Source organism: Tachyglossus aculeatus, chromosome 10 (assembly GCF_015852505.1).
Source record: "Tachyglossus aculeatus isolate mTacAcu1 chromosome 10, mTacAcu1.pri, whole genome shotgun sequence".
NCBI classification, from domain to species: domain Eukaryota; kingdom Metazoa; phylum Chordata; class Mammalia; order Monotremata; family Tachyglossidae; genus Tachyglossus; species Tachyglossus aculeatus.
This window is the reverse complement of record NC_052075.1, coordinates 18,199,024-18,221,112: the sequence shown is the minus strand read 5'-3', so window position 1 is coordinate 18,221,112 and position 22,089 is coordinate 18,199,024. Positions and strand designations below refer to the sequence as shown.

Genomic DNA, 22,089 nt, shown 5'->3' with positions numbered 1-22,089 from the left:
GGGGTCCCTACGGTGCAGTAAGGCCCATCAGTATTCCTTCTGGGGCCCTAGCAGGGTCTGCTGATTATTTCAGGGAGCCTCCAATTTTTAATCTACTACCCACACATAGTGAAATAAAGATAGCGACATGAAGAATGGATCCATAACTTTTTTATTTGCATGAATGTCTGTCTCCTCCTCTAGATTGTAAACTCATTGTGGGCAGGGAATGTGTCTGTTCAATTGTTATATTGTACTCTCCCAAGTGCTTAGTACAGTGCTGTGCACAGTAAGCGCTCAATAAATGTTTGGTTGATGCAGAATTGGATATCTGGTATTCTAGTAGCAATAATAACAGTAATAGCATTTATTAAGGACATACTGGGTGCAGAGCACTGAACTAAGCTCTGGGAGTATACATACAGGTAGGAATTAAACATGGGGTTCACAGTCATAGTTCTACACAGTGATGGATGAAGGATTAGGACTAACCCCTTCCTGCCCTCCAGGGAGAAGCAGTGTTAAACAGTATGGCCTAGTGGATAAAAGATGGGCCCGGGAGTTGGAAAAACCTGGATTCTAATTCCAGCTCCACCACTTGTATGCTGTGTGATCTTGGGCAAATCACTTCACTTCTCTGTACCTCAGTGACCTCCTCTGCAAAATGAGGATTAAAACTGGGAGCCCCAGGTGGGTCATGGACTGTTCTCTGTCTCCCCCTTTTAGACTGTGAGCCCACTGTTGGGTAGGGACTGTCTCTATATGTTGCCAATTTGTACTTCCCAAGCGCTTAGTACAGTGCTCTGCACATAGTAAGCGCTCAATAAATACGATTGATGATGATGATGATGATGATGACTGTGTCCAACCCGATTACCTTGCATCTACCCCAGTACTTAGAATAGTGCCTGGCACATAGTAAGCGCTCAACAAATAAAAAAGCAAGGACCCTGAGGAAACCATGCTCCCATACCGTTCATTCATTCATTCAATTGTATTTATTGAGTGCTTGCTGTGTGCAGAGCACTGTACTAAGCACTTGGGAAGTACAAGTCGGCAACGTATAGAGACTGTCCCTACCCAACAACGGGCTCACAGTCTAGAAGGGAGAGACAGACAACAAAACAAAACATGTGGACAGGTGTCAAGTCGTCAAAACAAATAGAATTAAAGCTAAATGCACATCATTAACAAAATGAATAGACTAGTAAATATGTACAAGTAAAATAAATAGAGTAATAAATCTGTACAAACATATATACAGGTGCTGTGGGGAGGGGAAGGAGGTAGGGCAGGGGGGATTCATTCATTCAATCGCATTTATTGAGCGCTTACTGTGTGCAGAGCACTGTACTAAGCACCTGGGAAGTACAAGTTGGCAACAAATAGAGGCGGTCCCTACCCAACAGTGGGCTCACAGTCTAGAAGGGGGATGGGGAGGAGGAGAGGAAAAAGGGGGCTCAGTCTGGGAAGGCCTCCTGGAGGAAGTGAGCTCTCAGTAGGGCCTTGAAGGGAGGAAGAGAGCTAGCTTGGCGGATGTGGGGAGGGAGGGCATTCCAGGCCAGGGAGAGGGTTGGGAAGCCAGGGCTCATGGGATGTTTATTGGCTAGATTCTAGAAGTTTCTGCAGGAAACAGCTGTCCCTGCCACCACCCCTCCAGATAACTGCAAGGGAGGGAGGTTTTTGTCTGTGGTTGTAGCACTGTGGGAGGCCCGCTGTAATGCTGCTGGCAGTAATAGTGAGCAGTGTCGCCAGGTTCCACCCTGCTGATGGTGAGGGAGAAGTCGGTTCCCGAGCCCCGACCCCGGAACCGAGCCGGGGTCCCTGCAGCCAGGGCAGAAGCCCCAAAGATGAGCAGCTGGGGAGCCTGTCCTGGTTTCTGTTGGTACCAGGCCACGGAGGTGCCCGCGGTGGAACTGGTTCTGCAGTGGAGGGTGAGGGTGTCTCCCGGGAACACAGACAGGTAGTCTGGAGACTGCGTCATCTCAATCTGTCCCAGGGAACCTGGAAGGGTAAAGCCATAGGAACAAACAGGGCCATCTGGTTACTCAGCACGCAGAGTAAGGAGCTGGAGGCGAGCATTCATGTTCGTAACCGTGACCTAAATGCTCTGGAGCCCAGAGCTGTCAACACTGGGATTGGACTTTAGATCTGAGTCCAGATCCCATTTACAGAATGCCTGGGAGTCCACACTAGGGTAGAGACTCCATACGGGTCAGTGATTCAGTCAGATAGCAAGCCTGTGGGAAAACGGCATGCAGGGTGTTTAGAAAATTCCAGAAGATTCATTTAGGAAGCAGGATATCCAAAGGAGTTGAACACTGGCCTGTGTACTGAGCCTGGATCTCGACTCCACTTTGGCCCTGCAGTAAACCACTCACTCCAGTGAGAAGTAATGATGAAAGATCATGGACCTGGGTTTCGGAGCATGTGGGTTCTAAGCACTTACTATGTGCCAGGCACTGTACTAAGCACTGGGGTAGACACAAGATAATCAGGTTGGACACAGTCCCTGTCCCACATGGGGCTCGCAGTCTAAGTAGGAGGCAATAAGGTTTAATTCTCATTTAACAGATGTGGTAACTGAGGCACAGAAAAGTTAAGTGAAGTCCCTAAGGTCACATAGCAGATAAGTGGCAGAACTGAGATTAGAACCCAAGACCTCTGAATCCCAATCCCAAGCTCTTTACACTAGCCATGATGCTTCTTGAGCAAATCACTTCTGTATCTGTAAAATGTAGGTTAAATACCTATACTCCCTCCCTCATAGATGTGAGCCCCCTTAGGGACAGGGACTGTGTTTGATATGATTACATCATGTCTACCCTAGTGCTTAGTACAGTGCTTGGCATATAATAAGCACTTAACAAATCACACTAATACTATTAGTATTATTATTGATGGTTCTCTGGGCTTCAGGTCCCATGAATAACTGTTGTCCCTTATCTGTCGTTGAGATAATCTAAAGTAATCCTAGTTAAATGCATTAGATTAAAGTTAGAAAAACTCTTACCCTGAATGGCAAAGGACAGGAGCCAGAGGAGCTGAGCCCAGGAGATCATCGCGGCACTGTAAACCTCGCACTGATCCGGAGCCTGAAGCCAAGCCGGAGGCCATGCATTGTTATATCTGCTCTGGGTCCAGCAGAAATTTCCCTGGGGTTTCAGCAAGCAAAGTAGCAACGTGAGGTGGATTTGCATCTGCAGGTGTCAGGCTGCCTGTATATGGCCTTAGCCTGCGCTGATGAACCAGACACCTCCCCTCCTCTTTACCCCCTCCTACCTCACTTTGCTGCTCTCCTACTACAATCCCACCTGCATACTCCGCCTGTACTATATGCCAGGCACTGTGTTAAGCACTAGAGTAGATAGAAGATAATCAGATTGGACAAAGTTCCTGTTTTCACATAGGGCAAACAACCTCAATACCCGTTTTACAGATGGAGGTAACTGAGAAACAGAAAAGGTAAGTAACTTACTCAGGGACACACAGGTAAGAGGCAGAGCCAGAATCTAACTCCCAGGCCAAAGCACTTTCCACAGGGCCACAGTGCTTCTAGCATCAGCCCATCACATCTAATAACAATAATAATAATGGCATTTATTAAGCACTTACTATATGCAAAGCACTGTTCTAAGCACTGGGGAGGTTACAAGGTGATCAGGTTGTCCCACGGGGGGCTCACAGTCTTAATCCCCATTTTACAGATGAGGTAACTGAGGCACATAGAAGTTAAGTGACTTGCCCAAAGTCACACAGCTGACAATTGGCGGAGCTGGGATGTGAACCCATGACTTCTGACTCCAAAGCCCGTGCTCTTTCCACTGAGCCATGCTACTTCTCCTCCTCCTCGTCTTCTTTCAGTCTGATTCGAATTCCTCTTCTACTTCCCATCCTAGGGCCTCATCCTTCTGCATAAAACCTGGCCACTAGAAATCTCCTTCCCTCAGGACTATCCAGGCAAGAGGAGCAGGGGGGCCAAGCGGTAGATCCTCTGACTTCCCTTCCCCCCGGAGTGCAAATCAGGGAACATCCCCAAGGCCAGCCCTGAGCATGACAGAGTTCAATTGTGGTTCCAGACCCAAAGCCACAAGGGGAAACTGGGTGAAAAGGGATCCCACCAACTTCTAATGTGGCCTCGGTGGTTTTCCGGGGAAGAGGATGTGGAGGAAAGAGTTTCTAGAAGCCCACTGATGTGTGGCCCTTGGGAGAGCACAGACAGCCTACAGCGGCCCCAGGACTCAGGAAAGGCAGCAGCTGGACCCTGCTCTTCCTGCTGGGGTGCGGAGGGACTGTTATGGGTTGAGGCTATATAGGCCCACATCACTGAGATGAGGCTCTCTGACACAACTCCAGCTTCATCATTTGCCTTCTCCTGTAGAATGTAAGCTCCCCTTGAACAGGGATTGTGTCCATCAACTCGGTTGTATTATACTTTCCCAAGTACTCAGTGCTGAAACAGTGGCCTAGTGGAAATCAGAGGACCAGGGTTCTAATCCCAGCTCCGCTAACTGCCTCCTGTGTGACTTTGGACTCCTCAGTTTCTTCATCTGTAAAATGGCAATTCAATACCTGCCCTCCCTCCTACTTAGACTGTGAGCCCATGTGGGACAAGGACCACATCAAACATGGTTAACCTGTATCTACCCCAGCACTTAGCACAGTTTTGGACACATAATAAGTGCTTAAGAAATACCATCATTGTCATTATTACTGCGGATGCAGAAAGTGCTCAATAAGTATCATTGATTGATTGATTGATTAGCCTCAGGCTTCCAGGAAGAGAGTGGAATCCTTAATAATAATAATAGCATTTATTAAGCATTTACTATGTGCAAAACACTGTTCTAAGCGCTGGGGAGGTTACAAGGTGATCAGGTTGTCCCACTGTGGGGCTCACAGTCTTAATTCCCATTGTACACATGAGTTAACTGAGGCACATAGAAGGTAAGTGACTTGCCCAAAGTCACACAGCCAACAATTGGCAGAGCAGGGATTTGAACTCATGACCTCTGACTCCAAAGCCCGTGCTCTTTCCACTGAGCCATGCTGCTTCTCTGCAGCCCCTGAGCTGGCAGTGGACCAGACACCCAATAATGGGCAAAGCAGCAAGGGAGGAAAATGATTTTGGGGGGCTTTTAGCTTCCAACCCCTGCTTTCGGGGCTGCCTACACTCTACAGAAGCAGGAATGGTCAGGTTTTGTCATTCTCCTAACCTCCAGTGTGCCCCACTCAAAACCTATGGTTGCTTCCTGTGGCTGTTTGAATCAAAGACAAATTGGTGATCCTGGGCTCTAAAACCTCCCATCCACATTAACGAGCTCTCCCATATGTTCTTTGATTAATAGGGAAGCAGTGTGGCTCAGTGGAAACAGCACGGGCTTTGGAGCCAGAGGTCATAATAATAATAATAATAATAATGATAGTATTTATTAAGTGCTTACTATATGCAAAGCACTGTTCTAAGCACTGGGAAGGTTACAAGGTGATCAGGTTGTCCCACAGGGGGCTCACAGTTTTAATCCTCATTTTCCAGATGAGGGAACTGAGGCCCAGAGAAGTTAAGAGACTTGCCCAAAGTCACACAGCTGACAAGTGGCAGAGCCGGGATTTGAGCCCATGACCTCTGGCTCCAAAGCCCTTGTCCTTTCCACTGAGCCATGCTCAAATCCCCGCTCCACCAATTGTCAGCTGTGTGACTTTGGGCAAGTCACTTAACTTTTCTGTGCCTCAGTTCCCTCATCTGTAAAATGGGGATTATGACTGTGTGCCCCCCCGTGGGACAACCTGATCACCGTGTAACCTCCCCAGCGCTTAGAACAGTGCTTTGCACATAGTAAGCACTTAATGAATGCCATTAAAAAAAATCACTCATCTCCCCACCCTCTTTAATCCCTTTTCTTCTACATCAAGCACTACTGAGTCACCCATATGCTGCCAGCCCTGAACCCATCACTCCCTGACAGCACTTATGTCCATACTCAGTTGCTTCCCCTATCTGTAATTTATTAATGATAATAAATATTATTATTATTGTGGTATTTGTTATGCCTTATTGTGTGCCAGTCAATGTTCCAAGTGCAGGGATAATGATAATCAATGATAATCCAAGATAATTGGGTTGGACACAGTCCATATCCCATGTAGGACTCTCATTCTTAATTCCCATTTTACAAATTAGATCACTGAGGCACAGAGAAGTGAACTGACTTGTCCAAAGCCCTACAGCAGACAAGTGACAGAGCAGGAATTAGAATCCAGGTCCTTCTGGCTCCCAGGCCTGTGCTCTAGCCACTAGGCAATGCTGCTTCTCTTCTTCACTAATTTATTTTAGTGTCTGTTTCCCCTGCAACACTCTAAGCTCCTCAAGGGCAGGGACGGTGTCTACTAATGAGAAGCAGCATGGCTCAGTGGAAAGAGCCCGGGCTTTGGAGTCAGAGGTCAGGGGTTCAAATCCCAGCTCCGCCAATTGCCAACTATGTGACTTTGGGCAAGTCAGTTAACTTCTCTGTGCCTGTTACCTCAACCATAAAATGGGGATTAAGACTGTGAGCCCCCCATGGGACAACCTGATCACCTTGTAATCTCCCCAGTGCTTAGAACAATCAATCAATCAATCGTATTTATTGAGCGCTTACTGTGTGCAAAGCACTGTACTAAGTGCTTGGGAAGTACAAGTTGGCAACATATAGAGACAGTCCCTACCCAACAGTGGGCTCACAGTCTAGAAACCAGAACAGTGCTTTAGTAAGCGCTGAATAAATGCCATTATTATTACTAATGTTCCCATACTCTCCAAAGTGCTCAATGCAGTGCTCTGCACCCAGTAAGCGCTTGATAAATATCACCGACCAACTGATTGAATCTTCCCTGAAGAATGATTCTGAATGGCCTCTTCTGGCCCCTAACCCTGCCAGTGAGTATTGGTCGGACATTAATGGTTAATGGGGAACGAGTATGTCTTACTGCCAGACCCCAGAGTGCAAGCCCCACTTCCCCAAAAGACAGTCAGTAACCACCGTTCCCCTCAGCCCCTCAATATCAAGCCCCATCCTATTCTCTCCACCACGGCTAGGCGATGACAAGGCAGGAGCTTGCCTTCCAAACTCCCAGAGCATTTTGGTTAGGGTTGCTAGCCAAACGGGAAGCAGCATGGCATAGTGATGTATGTATATATGTTTGTACATATTTATTACTCTATTTATTTATTTTACCTGTACATATTTATTCTATTTATTTTATTTGGTTTATATGTTCTGTTTTGTTCTCTGTCTCCCCCTTCTAGACTGTGAGCCCGCTGTTGTGTAGGGACTGTCTCTATATGTTGCAAACTTGTACTTCCCAAGGACTTAGTACAGTGCTCTGCACACAGTAAGTGCTCAATAAATTCATTCATTCATTCATTCAATCGTATTCTCAAGTTCAACACAGTCCATGTCCCACATGGGGTTTACAGTCTTAATCCCTTCTACAGATGAGTTTACTGAGTCCCAGAGAAGTTAAGTGACTTTCCCAGGGTCACACAGCAGACAAATGGAAAACTGGGATTAAAACCCAGGTTCTTCTGACTCTCAGGCCTGTGCTCTTTCCACGAGGCCATGCTGCTTCCCAAATTGGGTCCAGGCAGGAAAGAGGTGAGTGGGACTTCCCTATCCCAGTTTCCATTCAAACCCTCTGGTTCCTGGGAGATTTGCCTCAGCCATGACAATGGCTCTATCCCGGTACACTCACAGGCAAGAGGAAGGTCTGACCCTGATTGCTTACCCCTGACACATCCCCTCTTCACCAGTAGCAGGCAAACATTACACTTAGGGATTTGGGAAAACATTGAGTTGGGCCACTGTGCTGATCTCATGGCCACCCAACTTAAAGGGATTTCATGGAAACCAATAGGGTTGAGGTCAAAGAGGAGCTAATGAAAGTATTTCTCATTTGTCCCTAGAAGCTGAGAGTAAGTCAGATGAAGATCTAGGGAGGGATCAATGTGAATGAATAATCAGGATATTGCTGGGTTGAAATTTAGGAAAGACTAGTGTTGTGTGCAAGGATTTGGTTGTCTTGGGTATTACTGCACCTGATTACACCCAGCTTTCTCATCTCTGTCAGTAAACAGCCAGCCTCAGATATGTCTATTTCTCTCAAGTCAAATCCACCCAAGAGGTTTTGGGGATTGGGGAAGTGATAACATCCCGTTCCCCTTCACCTATGACCCAAATATTGGGACACACCTCAGAATATGGAGAAATACCCGACATGACACAAGAAGTGAAGACCTGCCTTTGGGGATGGAATGGAAGATTACAGGTGGGACGTTGGAGTGGGTAAAACAGAGACTTGTAGGTCAGTGATTTGCCCCCAGCCCCGCTGTGCCGAGTGGGGTGAGGGAAACTGAGAAGTTCACCAGTGTGGAATAGCTGTGATGTTCCCCTGGTGGAACCAGTACCCAGCCCTGCTTCTGAACTCTTGACCTGTCAGATTGGGCATTGAGTGACTGTGCTGCGATGCTAGGGGTGGGGTTTGTACCTTTGGGTGGGTTCTCTTACAGAGATTCCAGTTAACAATAATGATAATAATGATGACATTTATAAAGCGCTTACTATGTGCAAAGCACTGTTCTAAGTGCTGGGGAGGTTACAAGGTGATCAGGTTGTCCCACAGGGGGTTCACGGTCAATCCCCATTTTACAGATGAGGTAACTGAGGCACAGAGAAGTTAAGTAATAATAATGATGGCATTTGTTAAGCGAGTACTATGTGCAAAGCACTGTTCTAAGCGTTGAAGCTTAGAACTGTTCTAAGCACTGTTCTAAGCACTGTTCTAAGCACTAAGTGACTTGCCCAAAGTCACACAGCTGACAACTGGTGGAGCCAGGATTTGAATCCCTGATCTCTGACTCCAAAGCCTGTGCTCTTTCCACTGTGCCACGCTGATTGTCACTTGAGGACAGGGGTCAGTGGCAGTTATGTTTCATGCCCGACACAAAGTGAATTACGTCAGGTGAATTTTCTGATCTGTTATCAGGGAGTGCTGTCAATGGCCCCCGTAGCATCTAAGGCAAATCCATAAGAGAAAACATCCACTTTCTCTTAAAGCACAGTATCTGCACTGTGTCAGTGACTCAGGGCAGGAAGCAGCTGCTCCATTAGTTGCTGAATGGCCCAGGAAGGTTTTTGTATGGGGATGGAGCACTGTGGGAGGTGTACCACCATGGTACTGACAGTAATAGTTTGCAGCATCATCAACTTCCACCTTGCTGATGGTGAAAGTGTACTCAGTCCCGGACCCACGGCCGCTGAACCGGTCAGGGACCCCAGTGGGGCGGGTGGAAGCTTTGTAGATTAGGAGCTTTGGAGCTTGCCCTGTTTTCTGCTGGTACCAGGCAACATAACTACCAGAACTACTGGAACTGAGTTTGCAGTTGATGGTGACGCTACCTCCTGGAGACTCCATCACGAATTCTGCAGACTGAGTCACCTCTGTGGCCCCCATGGATTCTAAAAAGGAAATGAAAATAGAGACTCTGAAACAATCCATAAGGGAAAAGCAGGCATACCAATTGGAGAATCCCTTCATTCAAACTGTTCAGATCCATTTTTGAAAAGGCTGAAAAAAAATGCTTAAGCCTTTTCTTTACAGAAAGGGGCAATTAATGCAAAACTGTCATCCCTCTGCCGTGCCTTACCTTGGGCCCAGAGAAGCAGAAGACAGAAGAACTGAGCCCTGGAGACCATGTTGCCGCAACTCGATTGAGAGCTTAGGGCCCAGAGTGTGGCCGTGGGGAACGGGGAGACAATTATATCAGGTTGAGCAGCTGGGCCGGGTCTCTGGAGAGCAATAGGGAAATGAGAGGGATGGGCTGACATTTCCTTTCTCCAGGCCTTAGCCTAGGGGGTGGGAATAAAGGACCCTTAGCTCAGCAGACCCCAATCACCTCCTGCCACGGGCACTGCGGAAGTCTGGGTGTTTGCTGTTGCTGTGAAGGGAGAAACAGGGAGCTAGGCTGAGTTGTGTCCATGATGACATATCCAGCAATAGCAGCTCCCTCAGCTCTGGTCTCTGCAATTCCTAGATCGCTGTCATCCATATACTGTTAATGGAGAAAGCAATCCTAGGAGTAGTGGGTGCAGGGACAAGACACATAAGACGGGGTGATTTGGCTGAGAGCCTTAATGCTGCTTAGTGTGAGGAATCTTTGATGCCAAGAGACCCCAGAAGTCAGTGGAAGGTTTTGAGGAGTGGAGAGGTGTGAGCTGAGTGACAGTCCAAGATGTGATCCGTTTAGTAGCATACACAGAAGCCTGCCATCTCCTCCTTGCTCCAAGATCACTCATTAGCAATCATCAATGATGTTTATTGAGTATGCAGAGCACTGTACTAAGTGCTGGGGAGAATGTATGACAACAGAGTTGGTAGACAGACCCTTGTCCCTACCTGACTGCTCCGTACAGAAGGATCAAACTAACCCAGGACATTCCACACTCTGGAATTCCATAACAGTAGGATCCTGCCTCCACAGAGACTAATCCTTTCTCTGCAGATCTCCCTGCATCCCCAACTCCCCAGACACTCAATCCATTGACTAGACTGGGTTCTAAGACTAAGGCCTGATTCGGCGAGGCCAACTGCTTAATAATTCCCTGGTACATAGGTCAAGCCCTGTTCAAAGTTCAAGGTACCCCCTGACTGTAGTGTGACAGGCTGGGGAAATAAACACTAGTTGAGGAATTTTCCCCCTGGGGTTATGCCATCAGTTATGAACGTTTTTGACCCAAGAATTGCCTCACATGGCAGACTCAATCTGCAGGAATCCTAAAATACCTGGCTAACATAGGCAGCCAAGACTACAATGTTGGTGTCTGCTAACAGCAGCAGACAGCCCCTCAGCTAGGGGAGAGTGCCTCTAGGTCTGCTGAGGCCAGTTCATTCATTCAGTCGTATTAATTGAGCACTTACTGTGTGCAGAGCACTGTAATAAGCACTTGGGAAGTACAAGTTGGCAACATATAGAGACGGTCCTTACCCAACGGTGGGCTCACAGTCTAGAAGACTCCCACACAGCTGATGCCCAAGGCTGCTAATGAAACTCACAGTAGAAAATTCCCCCTAGTTTGGGACACTGCCAGTCCCCATAAGCCCTTGGAGGCTGTTCAAGGACGATTGATTGATTGATTGATTGTTCACAATGGCAGACTCCCCTTAGGCTGGGAACAGTGCCCCTGGGCCCTTGGAGGCTGCTCACAGCAGCAGACTTCCCCTGAGCAGCATGGCCTAGTGGACAGAGCACAGGCTCAGTCAGAAGGTCACGGGTTCTGATCCTGGCTTTTCCACTTGCCTGCTGCGTGACCTTGGACAAGTCACTTTACTTCTCTGGGTTTCGGTTCCCTCATCTGTAAATTGGGAATTAAGGCTGTGAGCCCTATGTGGGACAGGGACTGTGTCCAAGCAGCGTGGCTCAGTGGAAAGAGCCCAGGCTTCGGAGTCAGAGGTCATAGGTTCAAATCCCAGCTCTGCCAACTGTCAGCTGTGTGACTTTGGGCAAGTCACGTCACTTCTCTGTGCCTCAGTTCCCTCATCTGTAAAATGGGGATTAAGATTGTGAGCCCCCTGTGGGACAACCTGATCACCTTGTAACCTCCCCAGCGCTTAGAACAGTGCTTTGCACATAGTAAGTGCTTAATAAATCCCATTTTTATCATTATTATTAAGGAATTGGGACATTGGACTCATCACCTAGGAGACCTCTCACCAGTGAATTTGTACTTGGATTTACACCCTTTATTCTCTCCTCTCCCAGTCCACAACAGTTAAACAAATCCAAATGATCTAAAATAATAATAATAATAATAATAATGGTATTTGTTAAGTGCTTACTTTGTGCAAAGCACTGTTCTAAGCGCTGGGGAGGATACAAGGTAATCAAGGTTGTCCCACATTGGGCTCACAGTCTTAATCCCCATTTTACAGATGAGGAAACTGAGGCACAGAGAAGTTAGGTGACTTGCCCAAAGTCTCACAGCTGACAGGTGGCAGAGCCGGGATTAGAACCCATGACCTCCAACTCCCAAGCCTGGGCTCTTTCCACTAAGCCACGCTGCTTCTCATCGAGCCACGCTAGTTCTCCCCTTTACCACCTGCCTCCTCCTACCCCCAGCCAGTTATATTCTCAGACTGGGCACCCCAGCCCCAGGGGATTTATTTTTGATATACGGAAATAATAATACCAGTTCTCCGGCTCCCTCCTCTCCCCTCCCACAGCCCTGAGAGAAGTAGTGGTGGAAGCAAAGTCAGGAGCAGCAGCCAAGGGACTCCTGGCTGAGCCAGCCCAGATTGGTCCTCACTGTCTAATCTGATCAGGACCTGTTCCCCAACAGGTCTCACAGCCTAAGAGAGAGACCAGATATTTTACGCCGATTTTCCAAATGAGGGAAATCAAGGCCAGGGAGGTAAAATGACTAACCAATGTCACCCAGCAGGCAAGTGGCAGAGCCTGTACTGGGACTTACATCTTCTGAACCTCCGCCCCCTAGTCCCCTGCTCCTTCCACCTCATTTTTGAAGGGACTGGGAAAGGTTCCCTGCTCCTGGCATGTGTGCACAGTGTGGGAGAGATGTTTTTTTTGGACACAGTCAATCAATCAATCAATTGAATTTACTGAACATTTACTATGTGCAGAGCGTTGGACTAAATGCTTAGGAGAGTACAATACAACAAAATTAGCAGACACTTTCTCCGTCCATAATGAGTTTATAGTCTAGAGGGTGTGACAGGCATTAATATCAATACTTAAGTAACTTATAATATATAATTTAATAATCAGTGCTCTGGTGTTGGGGGGCAGGGGGATTGAATATCAAATGCCAAAAGATCACAGATTAGAGTGCATAGACACCACAGAAGGGGGAATGATGCAGGGAAAAGGCCTTTTGGAGGAGATGTGACCTTGATGATTATTTAAAGGTGAGGACAGTGGTAGTCTGGCATGTAAGGATAGGTAGGAAATTACAGGCTGTGGGAGGATGTGGGAAAGGGATCAGTGGTGAGATAGATGAGATTGGGACACAGTGAGTAAGCTGGCACTAGAGAAGCAGAGCGTGCAAACTGGGCTGTAATAGGAGATCAGTGAGATTGTCGCAAACCAGAAAGTAGTCATACTGTCAGCCATGCCCTTTTAGACCCAAAAGGTAACAGAATATATTCTAGGGGGCTGTTCTAAGGGGATAATGGTAAAGAAAGGTTTCTACATGAGGAGAAGCAGAGAACTCCAGTATCTCAAACTGCCAGTCCGGCCCCTTCCCCAAGAGGCTGCAAACCCTTTACCTCCACGAGTGAGATGCTGCGACTGAGCATCCCCAGAGCAGCTTCAGGGGGAGGAGGGAGCAGCTGGGACAGCTGAGCATCACCGATCAACCAGCCGGGGAAGGTTTTTGTGTGGAACTGGAGCACTGTGGGAGGGTTATAGCTTTGGCCACAATAATAGTTCACAGCGTCTTCTGCTTCCACACCACTGATGGTGAGAATGAAATCTGTTCCAGATCCACTGCCGCTGAAACGGGATGGGACCCCGGGCATCAGGGTGGTGGCCTGTTTAATGATCAGCTTAGGAGCTTGTCCAGGTTTCTGCTGGTACCAGTGTAAGTAATTTTTTCCATCACTGTGGGTAAGAGTCTCACTGGATTTGCAGCTGATAGTGACTCTCTCTCCTGGAGAAGCAGACAGAAAGCCTGGGGACTGAGTCAGCACTTTGATTCCTTTGCAGCCTGAATCATAAAAAGACAAAATGAAACTTATTAATAACATCATCAACTCATCCTTTTCATGTAACAAGAGTTAAAAGGATATGAGAGTGGCTATCACCATTCACCCTCATTGCTCCCCTTCTTCCTGTCTTCACACCCCATTTTCCCTGCTTCCTCTCCAACCCTCCTGGTCCCTGCCTGACCTAACCCAACTCTTCACTCCTATCCTCTCTGCTCTTCCTACCTGGCATTTGTCCCTGATTCCCTCCCTTCCTGCTCCTCTTGCAACCCTGAACAAGGCATCATGAAGATTGTCAGCCTGTGACCCAGAGAACAAAGAGCTTCTCTTTGAAGAGTAAAAAAAAATCAGAACAAATACAGACAACCATGACACATTGCCAGTCTGTTTCAGCTGGGTCTTTCTTCACTCAGGAGTGAAACTCAACTGAGAGAGGATAAAACCCAGAAAGAGACTGAGGGCATCACACTGAACTCTGGCAGCAGCTTCTCCCATTCCTTTTCCTACCTGAGACCCAGAGCAACAGGAGCCCGAGGAGCTGGGATGGGGACACCATCTTGATCTGTCAGACCTGCCTGAGGCTGACCGGTCCCATCCCCAGTGAAAGTTACCTTTATACAGGCTCTGTGCTGCAGGGCCCAGAATGTGGAAGGTGAATATGTAAAGCAGTTTAGGAAAAGGGAGGGACTTGCCAGAGGAATCGAGTTAAAAGCCGGTTCTGATTTGGCTGCTCAGACCTTGTGAGTGGTAAGTCACTCTTGGTTAGTCATCTGTTGTGAGCATCCAGTGCACTGTGCCCCATGACCATTTTCCTGCTAGTGGCCCTGCATTGCCCTCTGGTGATTACGATTCAACAAAGCCACACTTCAGTGGCCCTGCAGAAAGTTAACATTGCCCACACTAGTCCAGACTTGGGGAACTCAGATATCTGCCCATGTGAAACTTTAATGAAATGAAACTCCTTCCAAAAGCAAACTCATCCCAATGGGAAAGCAATACTACATAGAATTTCCAACACTCCCCTGGTGACTAGCGCACAGACATTCATAGAGGAGAATTCAGACAAAGAGGAGGGGCTGGCGAGTGCAGAAGAAACCCCAGAGTTATTTTAAGTTCAGCCAGGGCCAGACAACTCAAGTCTCCAACTCAGGTACAGTGGGAAAGGACCTGGGGATGAGGGCTCCATGGTAAGGTCTGCTGGGAAGAAGTCAGAAGAGGGATTTACAGGATGTGTGAACTTCAGGCTGCAATTTCCCCTTCTGGCTCCCTGAACAGTTTGGTTGGACCATCACGCCTCCTCACTGAGAGGCCAGGGCCCCTGTGGAGTATCTGACAAGCTCCTGTCCTCCTCTCTCCCTTCCTAAGCTGTCTGGGTGAAAATTGCCTCCACCTAGAAGCCCTAAAGAGGTCTAGACTCTGGTGGATTTGTGAAGCCCAAGAAGTCCAAGAAGTCTAGGAAGAGGATGTTGATTCTCCATTATGATATCACACTTGTTGGTGCTTGATATATAAGAATTTGAAGCACACAAAAATCTCTGAGGGAAAAGGAGAAAAGAACAGCAAGAAGATTGGGTGGGGCAGCTGCTGCCAGTAGCAAGGGAAAAAGAGGGGATCCAATTGTATTTATTGAGCTATTACTGTGTGCAGAGCACTGTACTAAGCACTTGGGAAATACAAGGTGGCAACATATAGAGATGGTCTCTACCCAACAAAGGCCTCACAGTCCTGAAGATAATAATGGTGGTATTTGTTAAGCGCTTACTATGTGCGAAGCACTGTTCTAAGAGCTGGAGGGATACAAGGTGATCAGGTTGTCCCACGTGGGGCTCACAGTCTTAATCCCCATTTTACAGATGAGGCAAATGAGGCACAGAGAAGTTAAGTGGCTTGCCCAAGGTCACGCAGCTGACAAGTGGTGGAGCCGGAATTCGAACCCATGACCTCTGACTCCCAAGCCTGTGCTCTTTTCACTGAGCCATGCTGCTTCCCCATCCCAACTTCAGGGTAAAATAAATTGAGGGACTGAAAGGGCAGTATGATTCAAGCAACTTGAAGGCAATGGCCAAGGCCACAGTTCCAACGAGGCCAAAAGGGATTCCTTGCAAATGATAGATAACAGCAGTTCCAGAGAAGCAGAAGGTAAGAGGGTTCCTCCCTTTCCCTGGACAGTCAGATATGGAGCTTCTCCAAGCACAGAGGTCGTATCAGCTGAACTGACCATGACCTTCTGAAAGAACTGCACAAAATCCATCTGGGGGTGTTGGGATGGGGAGAGTGACAACATCCCTGACCCTTGTACAAGTGACCCTCAGAATCCCCCTCCCTAAATATTGGGACATACCTCAGAAAATAAGAGAAACACACCACAGTGCCCAAGAAGTGATGTCAGAACTGGAAACATCTGCTTTCAGGGATGGAACCAAGGAAGAAGATGGGATGTTGGATGATGTATAAAGGGAGCTTGGGGAACATTGATTTGTCCATGGCCCTATTCTGCTCTGTGGGTCAAGGGAAAATGAGCAGTGTGCCACTGTGGAATAGCAGTGATGTTCCCCTTTAGCCAGCACTGCTTCCGAGCCCTTCACCTGTCAGATAAGGCATTGGGTGACTGTGCTACGATGCTGGGGAAGTGGGTTATGGCATCGGTTGGGTTCTCTTAACAGGGATTCCAGTTCGTTGTCACTTGAAAGTGGTGGACAGAGACAGTTATGTTTCATGCCAGACATAAAGCATGTTACGTCAGGTGAGTTTTCTATTCTGGAATCAGTGAGGGCTATCAGTGGTCCCCATAGTGCCTGGTTAAATCCATAAGGTGAAAAGTCCACTTTCACTTAAAACACAGCACCTGCACTGTGCCAGTGATTCTGGGCAGGAAGCAGCTGCTTCACTAGAAGCCAAAGTGCCCAGTGAGGTTTTTGTATGGGGCTGGAGCACTGTGGAACACGTTACTACTATAGTGCTGACAGTAATAGTCTGCAGCATCTTTGACTTCCAACCTGCTGATGGTGAAAGTGAAGGCAGTCCCAGAGCCACTGCCACTGAACCAGTCTGGGACCCCAGAGGGACGCTTAGAGATCTCATAGATAAGGAGCTTCGGAGCTTGTCTGGGTTTCTGTTGGTACCAGGCTGTATGGGAGGTACTAGAACTGAATTTGCACTTGATGGTGACGCTGCCTCCTGGAGACTCCGTCACGAATTCTGGAGACTGAGTCACCACCACGGCCCCTGTGGATTCTAGAGAGGAAATGAAAATAAAGACTCAGACACAGTCCATTAGAGAAAAACAGCGATACCAACTGCGGGATCCTTTCATTCAAACTGTTTAGATTCAATCTTGTTAAGACATCAGAACTGCTCTAAAATCTAAGTGCGGTACCATTTTGATAAAAAAAAATCATTCCAAACTCATCGCCTCTCTGATGTGTCTTACCATGGGCCCAGAGCAGTAGGAGGCAGAGGAGCTGTGCCTTGGAGACCATGTTGCCACCGCGCTGTCGAGAGCTGCAGACCCAGAGCTCAGAGCCCAGAGTGTGGCCACAGGGGATGGGGAGACCGTTATATCAGGCTGAGAGGCTGGGCCCGGTCTCTGGGGAGTGATAGGGAAATGAGGGGATGGGCTGACATTTCCCTTCTCAGGGCCTCAGCTCAGAGGGTGGGGATAAAGTGCCCTTGGCTCCGCAGACACAGAAGTTTGTGTGCTTGTTGCAGGTTCGTGGAAAAACGCTGGGATCTGGGCTGAGATTGGGAAGATTAGGAGTCACTGTTCATATTCATTTACCCCTCAGGGCTTTGGGAAATCCAGAAAAAGGGATCCCCAGAGCTGAGGACACCCATGAGGATAACACCCAGCGGGAGCAGAGAGAAGGCTTCTTCAGCCATGCCTGTCCTTAGACTCCTAGAAAATGCTCAGACTTTCTGAATCCAGGTGTCCCTGTCTGAGTTGCATACAAGATAGTTCTCTGCCCCCCTGTAGCAGGGAGTGAGGCTTGAAGAGCAGAGATGTGGAAGGAGCCATAGACAGGGCCAGCCGGACGGGATTCAGGGCTGAGATGCCTGTGCTGTGTGCACTCCCAAAGCTCTCCCTCTCTCACCACACTCCTCCCTGAAGGCAGGGACCTGGCCGTGAATGTATTTCTTCTACAGTATAATTCTTTGTGTTTCTTATTTTTCTCTATTCTGAAGGTTTACTCCAGAGGCAAGATGGAGGTGGAGAAACTGGAGGTGGGGGCAGATAGGCAGTCAGAAGAGAGAAGTAAAGTTTTACAGAGGCTAGGCATTGAGGTTTAGGGGTCCTGTGCCTGATGTTAGGATATTCTAATTACAAATATGGGGAATCCTGGAAGGAGCAGAGGAATGGAGTGAGGCAGTCAGTTCCTGGCAGTAATAAGAAAAGGCAGGTACCAGGAGCCACACAATAATAAATAGAACAGAAAGGGAGGATGAGATCATGGCAGTTACAATGTACAATAAGGGCTACAACAAATAATAGATAATCTTATCACCACCAGGAAAGCTACTGAGATTGTCACTATTGATTGGGCATGGAAACCCCAAACAATCAGCCCAAGAAAGTTGTACTAGAGGAACTAATCATGACCCTTTTGCAAGAACTGCACAGATTCTTAACCAGTGGACATCCAGAAATACGCAGACACACCTCAGGAATGTCCTGGACCACCCAGATTGACAGGATGCACAACTCAGGGGGGAACAGAAGAGGGACAAGGAGTGTTGGAAGGATATAAAGGGGGCCCAGAAAACAATGGTCTTTGTTCTTCAGTCCACAGTCGTATATCCCTGTAAAGGCAAACAAGTAAATTGCTTTGTTGTGTGTGTCTTATCATTCATTCATTCACTTAATTGTATTTATTGAGCACTTTCTGGGTGCAAAGCACTGTACTAAGTGCTTCGGAGAGTACAATATAACAATAAACAGACACATTCCCTGCCCACAGTGAGCTTACAGTCTAGAGGGTTTCAAACACAAAATTCTCTCCTGGTTGATAGACCTTCTCATGCAGCTACCAAAACATTTTCCCAAGAAAGGGTGACGTCAGGTCAACCTACTTGCAGGAAACAATCAAATACTCCTGGGAAGTGGGGGAAAGAAAAACAATCTGAAATACCTATATCAAAGAATCCTGTTGATACATAAAACATTGGCATTTAGTGTTTGTCTCTATATTTGTGACATTACCTGTTGTTGTTTTTTTTCCAATGTATCATCAACAGCAAGGAGAAAGCCCAAAATAAAGTTTGGAACATAACAAACATTGCTTGTGCTTGCATGAGACACTTCCTTTCACAAACAAAGGCCTCCAAAGCATAATCTCATCTTGCAGGACCGCAAACCAACTCTTGATATTGAATCAAAGTCAGATCTACTTCTAGTCTGGTGGGTGTGAGATTGATATAAAATCCCGCTGTCCGACTAATTTTTGTCTGAAGACTTCCCATGCAATTGATACCCATCTCTTACCTTGTTTGACCATTTATATGCTTGGAGAAGTTGGCTGTAGAGACGAGTTTTGTCCTGTACAGATCCAGGCTTAAAAATCCACTGTTATGTAGTGGATGGTTCTCAGATGATTTGCCTACCAAGTTATTGAGCCTGTTCCAGATCATTTAGGTCCTTGTTGACCACAGCATCTCATTCCTAGATTGGTAATTCCTCCAGAGTGAAGGGTGGGTTCTTTCCCTTTTTGGTAAGGAAGGGGGATTTGTGGCGGGGGTCTGTTAGAGGAACCCCTGAGCAATACTGATAGGAGGAGGTTGTCAAAAACATAAAGTTCATTCATTCATTCAACGTATTTATTGAGCGCTTACTGTGTGCAGAGCATTGTACTAAGCGTGTGGGAAGTACAAGTTGGCAACATATAGAGATGGTCCCTACCCAACAACAGGCTCACAGTCTAGAAGGGGGAGACAGACAACAAAACAAAACATGTGGACAGCTGTCAAGTCGTCAGAACAAATAGAATTAAAGCTAAATGCACATCAGTCTAAAGTAATCCTTTTGGGGGGGTTGTTTTCTTTATTCTTTTTATTTTCATTTATTTGCTTTTTTTCTTTATTCTAAAGCTTTTACTTTTAGACTGTGAGGCCGCTGTTGGGTAGGGACCGTCTCTATATGTTGCCAACTTGTACTTCCCAAGTGCTTAGTACAGTGCTCTGCACACAGTAAGCTCTCAATAAATACGATTGAATGAATGAATGAATGAGGAAAGGTGGAAGTGGAGAAAAGAGGGGTGAGGACAGGCAGATGGGCAAAGAAGGTAAATAAAATAGTCCTTTTTCATTTTTTAAAATTTTATTTATTTTCTTTCATTTTCTTTTTTCTCCATTTTTCTGAAGGTTCTACTTTGGAAGCAAGTTGGAGGTAGAGAAAGGTGGGGCAGTGGAGGCAAGCAGGCACATGGCTGGAACAAACATCAGTTTGTGCTGATTACTGTTCCAGGAGCTGGAGAAGATAGCTGCAAATTGCAACGTCCTACTTAAACAATAGGAATGAAATCCTTTAGAAGCTTCCAAGCTGGCTGACCTGACCCTGTCTGATCCCTTCTTGTGAAGAGGAAAGAAGAACTGGGGCCCAGAATCGTCGGGGACAGGATAAGTCTCCAATCCACCACTCGGTCATAGGTCACCTGGTTAACTTTCCTCTGGGATAACAATAATTTCCCCAAATATTCCTCCCCCTCATCCCCATTCTGCTCTGGGATTTAGAAATTTCCACATGGAATAATGTTCACCGCAGAATCAATCCTCCCAAATGAAAAAGTACCATTTGCCGTTCTCTCTCTTCCTTCATCCTCAAATCTCTCTTTCCCTCACTTTCCCTTGGATGCATTGTGCAAACAGCAGCCGGGATCCGGTCCCGCTGTCTTTCTCCCAGGGCATGCGGTGTGTTTGGGATTCCAGAAATCCACTCTCTCTCAATTTCCTATTGGTTCAGAGCAAACCCTGCCTCCTAATTGGGTGTGCACTGTGCTAGTCTTCCCAAATACAGTCCACCGCACACAGCCAACACTCAAAAAACACCATTTATTGATGAAGAGACAAGAGCCTCCTAGCTCTGCCTGTGTCCTAACTGTGGCCTCACTCCTGGCCACGGGAGCCGCCTGGGAAGGGGTCCTAATTGGGAGGGGAAGGAAAGTCTGGGTCTCACCAGCCTTTTCCATATATCCAGAGCTGAGGAGATAGTGACTTTAATCTTCTCAATTTTACCAGGGGGAATAGGAGGTTCCAGTCTCCTGAACTGCCCTATCCGGCCCCTTTTCCTGGAGTCTGCCACTTTCATTTTTTACAGATTCTCACAGACTGAGAGTCGCTGCATCTAAGCAGCCCCACAGCAGCTGCAGGGTGAGGAGGAGCAGCTGGGGCAGCAGAGTTTCACGGATCAGCCAGCCAGGGGAGGTTTTTGTGCGGGGCTGGAGCACTGTGGGAGGGTCCCAAACAGATTGTCCACAGAAATAGTCCGCAACATCATCAGCTTCCACACCGCTGATGGTCAGAATGAAATCCGTCCCAGCCCCACTGCCGCTGAACCGGGCAGGGACTCCGGTCTGCAGGGTGGAGGCTTTGTAGATAAGCAGCTTGGGGGGTTGTCCAGGTTTCTGCTGGTACCAGTTTAAGTAGCTGATGCCGTCACTGTGTGTCAGAGTCTCACTACATTTACAGGTGATGGTGCATTTGTTTCCGAGAGACACGGACAGGGAGTCTGGAGACTGAGTCAGCACCTTCTCTCCAGTGGAACCTGCATTGGAGAAACAAAAATGAACATGTTCATGTCATCATCAAGGCCATCTTCCGTCTGTTCCAGGTCCTGAGCACCCAGTCCGCGTCCATCTCAGAATGCAGATCTGAGGAGACTCACCCCTGAGGAGCAATAGCAGTCTGTGCCCTCTGGAAGCTGAAAATTTTGGTTCCCAGAGCAAGGAATTAGAACAGAAACAGGAGTTCTCCATGGTGACTTTTCAGCCAGACAATCATGAGATCGTGAAAATTCAGAATTGTCACACAATTATGAGTTGTAAAAGACCCTAAAGAGACATAGGACACAGGCTGCATTTTTTCCTCGTTCCTTTCCTACCTGAGGCCCAGAGCAGCAGTATTCCAAGGAGCCGGGATGGGGACAACATCTTGATCTGTCTGACCTGCCTGAGGTTGACTGATCTCATTCACAGCTTCTGTCACATATATACCAACTCTATAGGCAGCAGGGGCTGTCTGAGGATTTAATATGCAAATGGTCCCGATTATATAAACAGAGACAGTGGTATAAGAATGGAGCTGGAGCCGTCTGTCCCTGTCCACACCACAGTAGGGAAATTCTTTGGCCAGATCTGCAGCAGTGGT

The 22,089-nt window shown here is 47.4% G+C and overlaps 5 gene segments (V, D, J or C); all 5 read right to left on the bottom strand.

The window, feature by feature from the left end:
- Positions 1–1,585: 1,585 nt before the first annotated feature.
- Positions 1,586–3,179, bottom strand: LOC119932823. The segment is given in 2 exon segments: positions 1,586–2,019; positions 2,993–3,179. Coding segments are annotated over 2 exon segments (621 nt in total).
- Positions 3,180–8,929: 5,750 nt separating this feature from the next.
- On the bottom strand, positions 8,930–9,710 carry LOC119932822. The segment is given in 3 exon segments: positions 8,930–9,028; positions 9,169–9,473; positions 9,662–9,710. Coding segments are annotated over 3 exon segments (453 nt in total).
- A 3,091-nt stretch (positions 9,711–12,801) lies between these two features.
- Positions 12,802–14,310, bottom strand: LOC119933563. The segment is given in 2 exon segments: positions 12,802–13,736; positions 14,242–14,310. Coding segments are annotated over 2 exon segments (537 nt in total).
- A 2,311-nt stretch (positions 14,311–16,621) lies between these two features.
- Positions 16,622–17,244, bottom strand: LOC119932820. The segment is given in 2 exon segments: positions 16,622–16,968; positions 17,165–17,244. Coding segments are annotated over 2 exon segments (396 nt in total).
- Positions 17,245–17,366: 122 nt separating this feature from the next.
- On the bottom strand, positions 17,367–21,872 carry LOC119932819. The segment is given in 4 exon segments: positions 17,367–17,469; positions 19,214–19,328; positions 21,200–21,487; positions 21,824–21,872. Coding segments are annotated over 4 exon segments (555 nt in total).
- Between the last annotated feature and the right edge of the window lie 217 nt (positions 21,873–22,089).